Source organism: Cricetulus griseus (assembly GCF_003668045.3).
Source record: "Cricetulus griseus strain 17A/GY chromosome 1 unlocalized genomic scaffold, alternate assembly CriGri-PICRH-1.0 chr1_1, whole genome shotgun sequence".
NCBI lineage: Eukaryota > Metazoa > Chordata > Mammalia > Rodentia > Cricetidae > Cricetulus > Cricetulus griseus.
In genome coordinates this window covers 39,573,773-39,587,560 of record NW_023276807.1, presented here as the reverse complement: position 1 = coordinate 39,587,560, position 13,788 = coordinate 39,573,773, and the positions used below count along the sequence as shown (strand labels likewise).

General features: G+C 42.7%; 1 protein-coding gene across 1 annotated transcript in view; it reads left to right on the top strand.

The window, feature by feature from the left end:
• Enpp6 (ectonucleotide pyrophosphatase/phosphodiesterase 6) overlaps nucleotides 1–11,732 on the top strand; it is a 102,495-nt gene extending 90,763 nt beyond the window's left edge. The window contains exons 7-8 of the mRNA XM_027391077.2: nucleotides 3,125–3,248; nucleotides 8,124–11,732. Of these exons, the coding sequence (XP_027246878.1) occupies nucleotides 3,125–3,248; nucleotides 8,124–8,329 (330 nt within the window). The 3' untranslated portion in view covers nucleotides 8,330–11,732. The remainder of the gene's footprint in view (nucleotides 1–3,124; nucleotides 3,249–8,123) is intronic.
• The last annotated feature ends 2,056 nt before the right edge of the window (nucleotides 11,733–13,788 follow it).

Genomic DNA, 13,788 nt, shown 5'->3' with positions numbered 1-13,788 from the left:
CGATTTATGGGGTGAGAATGGATGAGTATGCAATGTGTTATGGCTGAGGAAGCAGAGGAGCCTGAAACCTCACAGCCAGAGTGCCTCACCCCACAGCTAGTGGCATCTGGTGACCAGACCAGCCATTTGCTGAGCACCTACTGTGTGCCAAGTATTTAACACATAGTCATCTCTGCCTCTCAAACTCCACAAGGTGAGTGCTCAGCATCTCTACATTCAACGGGGAAAGTGAATTCAGAGAAGTGATGTAATTTCTACTTGGGATCAGAGAACTGGAGAGGGGAAAACTAACTTCAACTCCATAGCCAATCCAAGTGCAAACTCTCCTCTCTCTACCCCACATGATGGGTAAAGACTTGGGACATGAAAAGACTCTTCATGGTCCAGTTTCACCAGGAGCACTGTGGCTTCTGGATGGTAGAATATGTATGATGACTGACAGGAAGACATGAGTTCCAGTTCTGGCACAGCACTGCCTCTTGTTAGCTGTGTGACACTGAGACTTTCACTTAACCTCCCTGTGCTGTAGTGTTTTTAATTATGAATGATAAAAGGTAGGGTTGTTCACAGTAGGATATTGTGATGATTGCAAACATCATTGCTTGGCTCAGTAAATACACAATACTGAAAGACCCCTGCCCCTTAGCTCTTAAGTTTGCCTCCTCCTCCGGTCGGCAGCTGATGGGGCGCGGCGGATGCCTCGCTCCTGCGCCTCCCCGATCTCCACCCCTGCCGGCCTCCACTTCCCCCGCCACCGCATGTCCGGCCGCCGGTTCCCTCCAAAGCTGGTCCACCCCGGCGGGGCCCCCCGAGCCCCCTGCCTGCCCGCCTGGCAGCGCGCCCCGGGGCTGGGGCCGAGCAAGGAGCCCGAGAGGAGGCCCGAGGGCGAGCACCAGGTGGGCCGGCCGGGGCCCCGCCCCCGCGCCCCCCGCCCGATGGGGAACACTCCGTCCCAAGGTCTCCGCCCCCAAGGTCAGCCATCTGGACGCGGAGGGGGGAATTGAGTCTGTTGTACCAGACACCAGACCTTGAGAATATGCTGGTCTGGAATGGCTCTGTGCCTCACTTGAACCGTCCAATAGAAATGACTCTGTATTTCACCTCATTTGAATGACTCTCTACTTCGCCTCATTTGAATAACCCTGAGTAGCACCTCATTTACATTGACCAATGGGAATAGCTCTGTACTGCGCCTCATTTGAATTATCCAATAGAATCCCTGCTTCTCGCTTGCGCTTTTTGCTATATAAGGACCCCTCTCCCTTGGCTCAGCGCGCTTGGCCTCACAGAAGCTAAGTCGCCCCGGGTACCCGTGTCTCCAATAAAGCCTCTTGCTATTTGCATCCAAGTTCGTGGTCTCGCTGATTCTTGGGTACGGGTCTCCTTCTACGAAAGTACCTCTTCGGGGGTCTTTCAATACCAGTATTAGCTTTGGAGCTCAACCTAGAAATGACCAGAGATTGTGCCATTTTGATACTACTCTTCATTTGAAATACTTGCAGTGATGAATTCTCATCAGGGAGATGATTGGACTGTCAAAAGTACAAGGTCTGGCCGGTCAGTAGTGGTGCATGCCTTTAATCCCAGCACTTGGGAGGTAGAGGCAGGCGGATCTCTGTGAGTTCGAGACCAGCCTGGTCTACAAGAGTTCGAGACTGGTCTACAAGAGGTAGTTCCAGGACAGCCTTCAAAGCCACAGAGAAACCCTGTCTCGAAAAACCAAGTAAATAAATAAATAAATAAATAAATAAGTACAAGGTCTGTCTACAAAAAATGGCTAGGGTTGTGTTTGACCTGCTGGGGGCTCTTGAGGACCCAAAAAAAGCCTTAAGCTCCTTTTTCACCACAACTGAACACCTGCAGGCCAAGAAAATATAGTCTAGAAATTGACAAGGAAATGGCTGCCCTGACAGCCTTCCCTGGGTGGAGAGGAGTTGAAGGAAATGAAGACACAGAGGACTTTGGGAGCCATCTTCAAATGGCTAAATACAGGGAGCAGAGGTGAATGAGTACAGTGTTGTCTCAAGAGTAGAGCTGGAAAAAGAATGCCCTGGAGTGTGCTATGGAAGGGGCACTGGGAGGGGCTAAGTGAACCCCTTGGGGCTCTGGTTGCTTTGCTACAAAGTGAGTTGACTCTATCTGTACACATCGTATTTCCAAACAACATTCAATATCTCGGTACCTGAACATCCAATTTTACCCTCACACAAATGCCTGGAGTTTAGAGCAGACATCACAGGCTAAGGAGTTCAGTCCTGCAAGATTCCACTCACTTGCCAGGTGCAAGCTCTGGGTCCCCAGGCTACCAACACTTATGCCTGATTTGGCTGGGGTTCTCACCCTCTGCCTCGGCTCATGAGAATGGATCCTAGGGCTCAGGAAAGTGCTACACTTGTGCCTACAATTTTGTTATGAGGGACGTAACTGGGAACAACCATGTAGACCCAAATGGATGGGAGGTGAAGAACACAAAGCTTTTATTCATTGGAAGGTATCTGAACCACACTTGGCAGGGTTGTATCTGGGGAATCGTTTTGTGGGGATGAGATACTGTATTGGTTACATGACAGGATTCAAAAGCCAGCAACCTCACTCTCTCCAGTGGTTGGGGAACAGGAACAAATACTCAAACCTTCTACTCAGGAGGCTGTTCCTTGGGTGACCAGCCCCTCCTGAGCCTATCTAGTCCCCCAGTCTAATGGTTATCTCTGCATAGACTCTGGTAGGGGAGGGAGGGATCATCAGGGAAAAAGCCCCTCTTGTCATCTAGGAAATTCCAAGGCTTTTAGGAGCTCTGTGGCAGGAACCTGGGATAAAGAGTGAATCAGCTTTTATACCACAGACAGGTTCTAACAACCCTATCTCTAACATGCTGTGTCTAGTGGGTCCAAACATTATTACACAATGAGATTCATCTCTGGGTAAGAAGATAACACCTTAACCAGAGATGTTTAGGAGGCTGCTGCCAAGGGTTGGAGCTACCTGAGGTAGGAAGTGGCCTAACTGAAGCTGTTCAACCCCAGTCTCAGTGATACTGATAAGTAAATCTCTACACTGTAGTCAGTTTGCCACTAGTTGTAATTGTCCAGGGGCAATATAAAATCATTGCCTTTCTTGATTTCAGAATCGAGAGATGCTTCCGTTTTGGATGAACAGCACTGGCAAGCGGGAAGGCTGGCAGCGTGGATGGCATGGATATGACAATGAACTCATGGACATGAGAGGCATCTTCCTGGCCTTCGGACCTGGTAGGCAAGGAGATGACTGGACACTCGTAGGCAGCATTCCAAGGAAGCAGCTCTAATAGGGACTAACGACACTCTTTCATAGCTGGAGCAGTTTCTTTATGGACCCTCTTTATGAGCCAAGATAAGCAAATCCAGCCGCTCTCCGTGAAACATCTTTGGCTGGCTTCCTTTCAGATGCTTCTTTGGTTTGGCAATTGTGGCCAAATACTTTTCCTTGTAAATTTTAAATCCTGAGTATAGTGCCGAAAATGTATTCCACATGTCTGTGATTCATTTTTTACTTAATTCATCAAGACATTTTTTTCACAACTATCTGATGTCCAGAAAAGCTTATCAAACTCCAGTTTACTGACAGCTTCGGGTCTCAGGGTTGACACTATTGCTTCCTGGACTCTGACTCTTAAGTAGTCCTGCTTTGTCTAGAATATCCAGCCCTGTGGGGGTCCACTTAGAGTCTAGCTAGAAACTAGGATGTAATCCAGGACAGGCAGGCTCAGAAATGACCTTGAGATTAACTTTGAGAATGAGCCAGAATGACGAGAGATATTTGTATGACAGTAAAATTTGCTGAGCTTTTCTTGATCAGATTATATTCCAAAGGTCTGGAAGAAAAGACAAATGAAGAGAGTCTCTTTGGTCATTGACTTAATTGATAGGGCATTATGAATCTGCACACTGGAAAAATTTACCGAGTAGTCTAACAAGCAGTTTGCTAGAAACATGTCATGAAAGAAAGACATCAAGGGGTGAGTGAGAAGGGAGTAGTCACTCCAACAGCTATGAAGCATCAGGCGACCCCCTCACAGCTAACCTTTCCACTTCTGTCTACTCCTTTATTAATTATTCTCCCCTGACATCTGTATTCCTAAGGCATATTTCTGCATGTTGATAAACTCAAGGATGTCCGCTCTTTCATTTCCAATTGCGTGTGACCTCTGCTCTGCTCATCTGAGTATTGAGACCAGCCATGTTAATTCTCTCTTCTTATTTTGTCTGTCTCCATTTACTTCACTTACCACAAAAGAGCTGTTAAGATCCTAAGCTTGGAAAAACCATTGGTGACCCCCATATGACCCCACATATGATTCTCAAATCCCAAAGTCAGTATCGGAATCAGTGACAGCAAACATTTATAGAGCTCTGGCTGAATTCCCATCACAGGTCCAGGAGACCAGAGGATGTCTGAGTACATTGCCATTGGCCAATGAAAGCTAGGGAAGCTCCCTGTTGACCAAGCCCAGGACTTGTGGAGCCTCAGTGCAGGAGGAATTAAGAATGGGGCTTTTGAAACTATGTTGAGGTCTGTTGTAGATCAGAAAAAAGACGTTCCAAGGTCATGGATTTCATTTGGGAGAATGTCAGTCAGTCATCAGGATATTCAGTCAAAAGTATCAGCGCTTTTTTCCCCCAGAAAACGGAAGGAAGGTCAAGAATGCTGAACAGTTGTCTGTTGGACTGTATATGAGCAGCAAGTCTCATGTGTGTTTTAAAGCACAAGCCGATCTAGCCCCACATGAAAAGTTCTAAATGAAATACCCAGCACTAAGCTAACTTGGAGTTAAATTCACCAGGGATGTTTTGTCCATTAATAGAAGGCTCTGTCATCAGCTCCTTTCAAATGGAAAGCCCCCAGTATTTTACAGACAGAAAGACATCCCCTGATGAAAATGGACTGGCTAATTGCAAAATGTTTCCTTGAGAGCCTCTCACAAACCGTCACATTCCTGCTCCAATTCTCATGAAAGATTAAATAGCTTTACACGCTGACTGTTTACTCAGAAGAAAATTTAAGAGCCAGCCCCTTAATAGCTATCTAGCTGCACTTGCAGATAAAGGTGCATACCTACTGATTGATTGAGCTTCTTGCTTAGGGAGGAAGCTGGGCATTATTGCAGCTGCCCAGATACCAACCTTCTAAGCCACTAAGTCTGGCCCAGAGAGAAAGGAAAACAACCACCGTTCTGTAGTTAAGGCCGGTTTCTAATTTCAACCACCTGGTTTTGTCCTGGAGAACCCTGTATTCAGGATGACATGGCAGGAGCAGGAATCAATGAGTGATGAGTGGTCACAAGCCAGCAAGCCTGTTTCAGTGCTAAAGCCGAAGGTGGCTGGGCACAGCATGAGCCTACAAGGCCTTCTCTTATCAGTAGATGAATTTTAATACCCAAATGTAATGCCCATGTTTAAGCTTGTAGGGGTTACTTAGATCCAAATCTAGGTTCAAAATGTTATCTTGAGCTAGTGGAATTTGTTGGAAGCCTTCTAAATCAGACTAGGTGTTGTTCATCTACCGGGGAGTTTTCTAAAAGTTTGCATGTCTTTGGCTTGAGCTCAAAATTCCATGCCTTTAGAACAGAAAGCCATGAAATACATCAGAGAGAGATCTGTATTCTCCTTCTGAACAGGCATAGGCATTGAACACAATTTTGCATTTTCAGTCATATTTCAAATATGATCATCATCTCTAAGATTTTTGTCAGAATTTCATCTCCACTGTTTTTTCTGTCTTTGAAACATGGATTTTTGAAAGGTCAGAGGACACTTTGCCACTCCCCTACTCCAGCTGATGATTTGGCTTCATGTGATAAGCAGTGTGACACTCACATCCAGGTCACATGGCAAGTCCTCAGGAGAGGACTTTCATAATTATGCTTTCATAATCTTTGGACAGTCTTTCCATTGATCTCTTAGGTTGTGGTGGGTTCATGTGAGGGCACTGTGTCACCACCACCCCCATCCAGTTACATACTTTGCCTTGACATTGAGAAAGGCCTCTTTTGTATTTTCCTGTGCAGCTATGATCTCATTTTTTAAAACTAGTTTTTACTTTAAAGCAATTCAGATCCTTATTCTCCCTTCTTCACAAGAAAATAAACCCTCCAAGCCATTTATAAGGTGAATATTTTTAACCCCAATTTTTTCCTTGCTGCCACTTAGTATACTTATTTATTGATAATAATGGCTGTTGTGTCTGGCATTGTGATTTAGGTGCCATTTCCCACACCCTGTAGAGTGCCGGTGTCTCTTCACACCAAATTCACTCTTTAATTCTCCAAAATTAGTAAAATCCATTTCTTAAAAGGTTTCTCTAGATCTCATATGCTTGCCAGGGGATTTTGTCTATAATCTCCTCCCATAATTATAATTCCAGGGATAGAATTGGTATCAGTACTGTACTTCCCAGAAGTTATTTCTGAGACGTTGTTTGTGTCTTTTAAAATTAAGTATCTGATCATTTTTATCAGAACACATGAAATGATTCTTTTCTGAGATAGAAAGACCCAGTTGGCACCTCTCAAGTCCCCTGTATCTCCTTTGAAAATCTAAGACGAACATTAAAAACACAGGCCTCTGTTGATGGATCAAAACTCAACTCTAAACTCAGTCTTAACGTAGCTTAGGCTATTTTGTTAGATATATTGTTTTGGGCCCAAAAGCAAAGTTGCTTGTTATTGTATTCAGAGTGTCACTGTCTAAGGCAGTGCTTCTCAACCTATGGGTCGTGACCCCTTTGGGAGTCTAATGACCCTTTCATGGGGATCTGTTCTCCTAAGACCATAGGAAAACACAGATAGTTACATTACAATTCATAGCAGCAGCAAAGTTACAGTAATAAAGTAGCAATGAGAATAATTTTATGGTCAGGGGTCACCACAACATGAAGAACTATATTAAAGGGTCACAGCACGAGGAAGGTGGAGAACCAGGGGTCTAAAGGAAAAGGGCTCCCTATTCATCATCTGTCCCACAGGGACGTAACAGGCACACGGGTCCTATTGTTTTAGAGGGCTACCTGGATAATAATGCTGTGCATGACCAGCCCCTGCTTTACACACCTATGCTTAATGCCCTCTGCTGGCACAGGATTTGGGTAGAGGCACAAGGTCACTTAAAGTCTTCTTGAAATCTCAACTCCAATACGTTTTCTCATTTTCCCTATGGCCACAAGCAATGTTCAGTTAATTCTCTAAAAATACTGAGAACAACACTGCCATTGCTGGTGAGCTATCCGTCTCCAGGAGATGATACAGCTTCATGGGCCATATACAACTGTGGCTTTGGGATGACAGGAAGAGAGAGACATTCTTGAGTTGTTACAGGTACTTTGGAAAGCACCCAAGGTATCAGCTCTGGTTAGCGAGACGTTCTAGAAGATATCCAGGACGTTTTCAAAGAGCAAAATAGTTTATCTTTTTGACCACCCTGGTTCCCCAGTGCTCTAAACAAAAGGAACAGCTTAGTGGGTCTGTTGGCCTCTGCCGGAATGCTACATTGTAACAGAAGCATAAGAAGCTTAAGCATAAAGAAGTCTGTCTGCTAACTTGTCTTTTGGAGACTCTCATCTCTGTATTCCATGGAAGATACACATGGACTTTTTTATTAATTATGAAAGTTCAGCCTTAGCTTAGGCTTGTCCCACTAGCTTGTATAGCTTAAACTAACCCATATGTTTTTTATTAATTTATGTTCTACCACATGGCTTTTGCCACTCTCCCAGTCTGTGTGTCCATCTTATTCTGCATCTCGATGGCATCTCCTGCTTTCCTTGACTCCTCCTCCCCTTTCCTCTCCCCAGAAATCCCAACTAGCTTCCCTGCCTAGCTATTGGCCATTTAGCTCTTTATTAAACCAGTCAGAAGGCACCTTAGGCAGAGGCACATCTTTACAGTGTAAACAAATATTCCACAATAGAATGTTTGTTCCTTCACTGCCTATAACTGCCCACATATGCTTCCTCATTTATAATCACTTGGCCACAGGCATTGACAGAGCTGATTTTCCCTGGGCCTGAGCAGAATTTCTCCATCTTTAAGACAACCTTCCTTTTCTGAGTGACCAATCATGACCATCTCCCTGTCTGTTTTTGCCTTTTAGATTTCAAGTCCAACTTCAGAGCTGCTCCAATTAGATCTGTGGACGTCTACAACATTATGTGCAATGTAGCAGGCATCACCCCACTGCCCAACAATGGGTCCTGGTCCAGGGTGGAATGCATGCTGAAGGGTCAGACCAGCTCAGCTCCATCTGTCCCGCTGAACTGCTATGCACTGGCCTTGATTCTCCTCTTATACTTTGCCTAGCTTGTCATATTGCTCATTCCAAAACACTGTTCCCATATGGCCAACCTCCAATATGGGGCAGTTTTCATTTTCTTTATGAATAATAGCTTTATTAACACAATCAAGGTCGTTAAATTTGTAAATATATTATTCTTGAATATATACACAAAGTCCCTTCTTTTAAAAAAGAGAAATTCTTAAACTGTTTTACCTAAAAATTTGACATTTTTATCTTTTCATTCCCGTCACTACATAGTTTTCTCCTTTCTTCGCACATCTTTGATGAAGATGAACAGTGTGAGCAGTAGTCTGCCCCAGCATCAGTCAAACATTAAATGGATATCCTATAGTCATCCTGGGTCCCTCTCATCCTGCCTTGCCCTGTCAATTAGGCCCTCTGTGTCCTGTCTACATTCAAGGGCTCATACTTGGGATCTGCAGCCACAATTCTTCAGTCTATTCTGTTCCAGAAAGAGGGGGTCTAGCTACAGGAAAGCAACATGTGCCATCTGTTTCTGTCCTGGTGCATGGCGTGTTTCATGACACAGTCTCAGAAAGCACACAGGCCAGTAGAGATCACCAGTCAAACAATTAAAGGATCAAAAACAACTAGACAACTCATAGAACTGGCGGAAACCATGATTTCCTCTCTCAAAATCTGAGCACGCAATAGCTTCATCAATTTCATCGAAGGGTTCTATGAGACTTAATACACAATCTCTCATGGTATAAAGCCTTGTGAACCACAGGCCCTGAACACTGATGCATTCCGATCATCTGCCTACTTGATTCAGCTGCCTATGACCACTTACTTCCCTCAGACACTGCCACTCTTTAGCTCTTGAGTCAGGGCACAAAGCAGGTGAATACTGGCTATGTCAGTATAGGCTTAGAAAGGAAGAGATGTCTCAGTGATAATAAGAACATTAGAAATCTTAACCCAGCTGGGCAGTGATAATGCACACCTTTAATCCCAGCACTCCAGAGGCAGAGGCGGGTGAATCTCTGTGAGTTCCAGGCCAGCCTGGTCTCCATAGTGAACTCCAGGACAGCCAGGACTACACAGTGAAACCCTGTCTCAAAAAGAAAAGAAAAGAAATCTTAACTCATTCCTAAGAATAGTGACATATCAAACACAAGTTTCATATTTCAGGAGTCCAGAAGAGGACTATAAAAAGAGCTGATTATATTTTTTTATGGTGAGGGAGCAAGACACATTCAACAGAATGCATTTTGAATTTTGAACTTGAACATTTTCTCAGTCTAGTATTATGCAGTGTGGCACCGTCTCACGAGGCTGGCCAGATGCAGCAGCAAGCCACAGCACCCAACCAGCCACAGGATCCTGGGTGGAAACACACAATATCCTAGAGCACCATGTGTTGCTAAACTGTGAAGATCTGTAGGGTGGTGTATTAAATTCGTTTTGACTAAATAATATTTCTAATTTATGACAGGTTTATTGGGAGCGACCCCATCATAAATTGAGGAGATTATTAATCTTGTTGCTTTGTATTCAAAATGAGTTGGCACTAAATGAGTCACTAAAAGTAACACTGTGTTAGGGAAAGACAAAACATCAGATCTCAGAGGGAGGAAGCCTTTGTTTGGTGTTTGGCTTAGAAAAAGAAAAGGACTCCCCCACAGCACCCAGGTTTGGTAAAGATGGAGTTGCTACAGTGCCTTGAATCAAGAGAGCAAAAGATCACTGCTTGAAAATGTCGTGTTTATCCTCACAAAAGATTTCTAAGGATTTATGTAATGTGTTTTTAAAGCTCCAACAAACCATGGAATCAACTGGAAAGGAGGGGAATCAGCTTTTGTTGTGTGGTTGAAAGCAAATTAGTACTTTCAGAACACTGATAGGAGCTGTGGAAACAGACATCTATTGTTCAAAGTTTTCTTTTCCCCTAAAGAATGGTGTTTTGTTGAATTCCAGGAAGCTGGCTTGACTGCCTTTACAGAAGAAGGGTTTCTGAGAGACATTCAAGTGATTAAATTAAAAGTGAATCATTAAAATCAAGAGGGGATAATAAGAGTGTACACAATATGGCCTTTTTCTTTCTTCGTCTATTCTGTCCTCTCCTTCACTCATCCTTAAAAACCCTTAAGTTATATAACAAAATTTCAGAGCTCTGTCTCATAAAGTATAATTTCTACATAAGAAATGTTGAATGAAAGAATGAGAATAAGTAGAGGTCAGTAATAAACTAATGCATATATTCTGATGACAATAATTAGTTGGCAGAATTTTACCTCCTTTTAGTTTTGCCTTGAAACCTAATTATCTTCCCCAGTTAAAATCTCCCACCCACTATTAACCCTGTCTAGCCTCAGAGATGAGATGAGATACAGTATGTTCATGGTGCTATGGCTGTAGACTTTGCTTTTTCTAAATGTGATGTGTTCTGTAAAAGTAAAATGTTCTGGGAATATGCACACACATCACTCCTCCTGAACTTTTCTGTGACTTTAGAGCTAATCCCAGGAGGGAGATAACCAAGTAGACCTACCACTGAGAAATGAAAGGGATGTTCTTCAAATTAAAGATGAGACTAAGGGCTACTTTCTCTGCCCATGTGCCTCATCTCCAGAATCCAATTTAATTAAGTTCTAAAGACCTAACCATAAACTACAATAGGTCCAGGGAATTCTCCCAAGCCTAGAAGAGTCTTAAATTATAAAGGCGCAATTCTCTACACTTTTAAAGAGACTCTGGAAATCCATATTGGCTCTGAGTTCAGCCACAGAGAGCACCTAACAAACTCTTCCACAGTTGCAGGGATAGGGCCTCAGACAACTCTTGTAAGTCGTAATAATGAAAGTTTGGGTTCACTCCAAGGAAACATGGGTTTGGATTCAATCCTTGGGATATCTGAATCCCCAGAGAGCTGTTTCATAATTAGCCAGTTTCTCCAGGGATCATCAGCTGACATTGGCCACTGACCAACCCCATTTGGGTCAAGCTTCCATCCTTCCAAAACTAAGGGGGTGGTCAGGTCTGAAAGTTCTTGAGGAGGAAAGAGCAATAGCAAAGTCAGCTGCTGCACACCCTTCCTTGTGGTTCTAGGAATCCCAACGGTGCTATCAAACCAACTTGGACATTGTTCAAGACACACAGATCTTTTGTGGAATTTTCTGTTTTGAGTTTGTGTAACTGTCAAGAGATTTCCAAGTGTGATTTGCATTTTACCTTTTTAAGCAACTTGTGATGGACCAAAGTCAGCTACTATAAATTATTTGCTATATTAAGGAGGGCATAAGCAATGCCCACTGGTTATTAAGCATTTGAAACTTGATGTGGAGTTTACACTAAGGAGAATATGTGTGGCTTGGAAATCATAAAATAGTACCTGGTACAATATCTTAAATGTTTACATTTTGAATGAAACAAAAAGAATAAATATCAACAGGAAAATTTAAACTCCTGATATTCTCTCTTTCTTGTCTGTGGTTGCTCCAATTAAGTGAATTTTGCACATTTGGCTCACTGTTTTTTCTTATTTCCCAGTTGACAATGTCATTACACTATAATTCATGGACTAAATGTATTCTATCACAGGTTTATAATTTAGATGAGAGGAAGAAACAAAATGAGGGTGGGAATGTGTCTTAGGGGTTTTATTGATGTGAGAGAAACCGTGACCACAGAAACTATTACAAAAAAAAAAAAAAAAAAAACAAAACATTTAATTGAGAGGGCTTGCTTACAGTTTCAGAGGTTCCATGGTCGGGTGCTTGGCATCGGGCAGGCAGACATGGTGATGGAAGCGAGAGTGCTACATCTTGCAGGCAACAGGAAGTCAACTGATTGTCACACTGAGTGAAGCTTGAGGAAAAGACTTCAAAGTCCACCCCCACAGTGACACACTTCCTCCAACAAGGCCACACCTCCTAATAGTGCCACTCCCTTTGGGGGGCATTTTATTTCAAACTATCACAGAAGGGAAGGAGAGAAGAGGGTAGGAGATTGAATTTAAAATGCATTCAGCATATCAATTTTCCTTTCAAAATGTAGTATTTTATTAATTCTTTGAGAGTTTCATATATGCATGCAATGTACCTTAATCCTAACCACCACCTACTCTGACTCAATTCCTCCAAATTTACCCTTATATGCCCTACCTCTTCAAACTTCATCATCTCTTTTTTCTTTTTCATTTTTTTAAACCCATTGAGTCCAATTGTGCTGCCCATATACTCACAGGTGTGGTTGATCTATCACCAGGTGTCATTCCTTTGAAGAAAAATGACTCTCCTGCCCCTAGAAGCCAAGCTCCTTGGCAGGGAGTGGGGACTTGTGAGCCCTCTCCTTTCCACAGAATACTAACTTTTAATGATATAGTATCTTTATCGAGACTGAATTCACTTACTGCACCACTCACCTGTTTGAAGTGCATAATTAATTCTGTAGCTTTTCAGGTACTCACAAAGTTATGTGACAAGTTTTGTCTACATAGCTCCATACCCATTAGTGGTTAGCATCCATTCTCTACCCATTTCCTGTTTTAGTTAAGGCTTTTATTGTTACAAAACACCTTGAGAAAAAGTAATGTGAAGAGGAAAGGGTTTATTTATTTTTATACTTTCAGCTAATAGCCCAACACGGAGGAAGTAGAGCTAGAACACAAGGCAGGAACCTGGAAACAGAAACTAAAGCATAAGGGGGGGGGCAATGCTGCTTTTGGATTGCTCACCCTACTTTCTTACACATCACAGAACCACCTGTCCAGGGGTGGGAACATTACAGTGGGCAGTGGCAACATCACTCATTAATCAAGAAAATGCCCAACAGACTTCCTACAGGCCAATTAAGGCATTTTCTCAATTGAAATTCTTCTTCCAAAATGACTTTGTCTTGAGTCAAGCTGGCACAAAACCAACCTACATACTGTCAAACACTAAACTAATTTCTGTGTCAACAGCTTTGTCAATTTTGGATATTTAATAAACAGACTTTGTGGATAGCTTCTTTCACTAAACATAATGTTTTAAAGATTGTGGGTTGAATCCATACTTCATTCGTTTATAAGTAACATCCGGTTGTGTGGGTAGGTACAATTTTATCTATTTATGTATCCACTGATCAGCATGTTATTTTTTTCCTCACTGTTTAGACATAAGCAACACTGCTCTGAATATTCATATATATGTTTTGTATTCGCATATTTTCAGTACCTCAGGAATATACCTAATGTTACAAACTTGTGAGGAACTGCCATATTGTTTTCTGAATTGACTTCTCTGTTTCACATTCCTACCAATCATGTATGGCTTTCTCTGCACCCTAGCTGGCACTTTTAATTACCAATCCTTTGGGATTATAGACATCCAAATGAGTGCTACATCTCACTGTGCTTATATTTGTGCCTCCGAAATGATGCAACATAGTATTTTTGTGTGCCCATTAGAAAAATGTCTACTCAAATCTTGTGTTCATTTTTCCATTGAATTATCTCTTTTGTATTATGTTGTAAGTA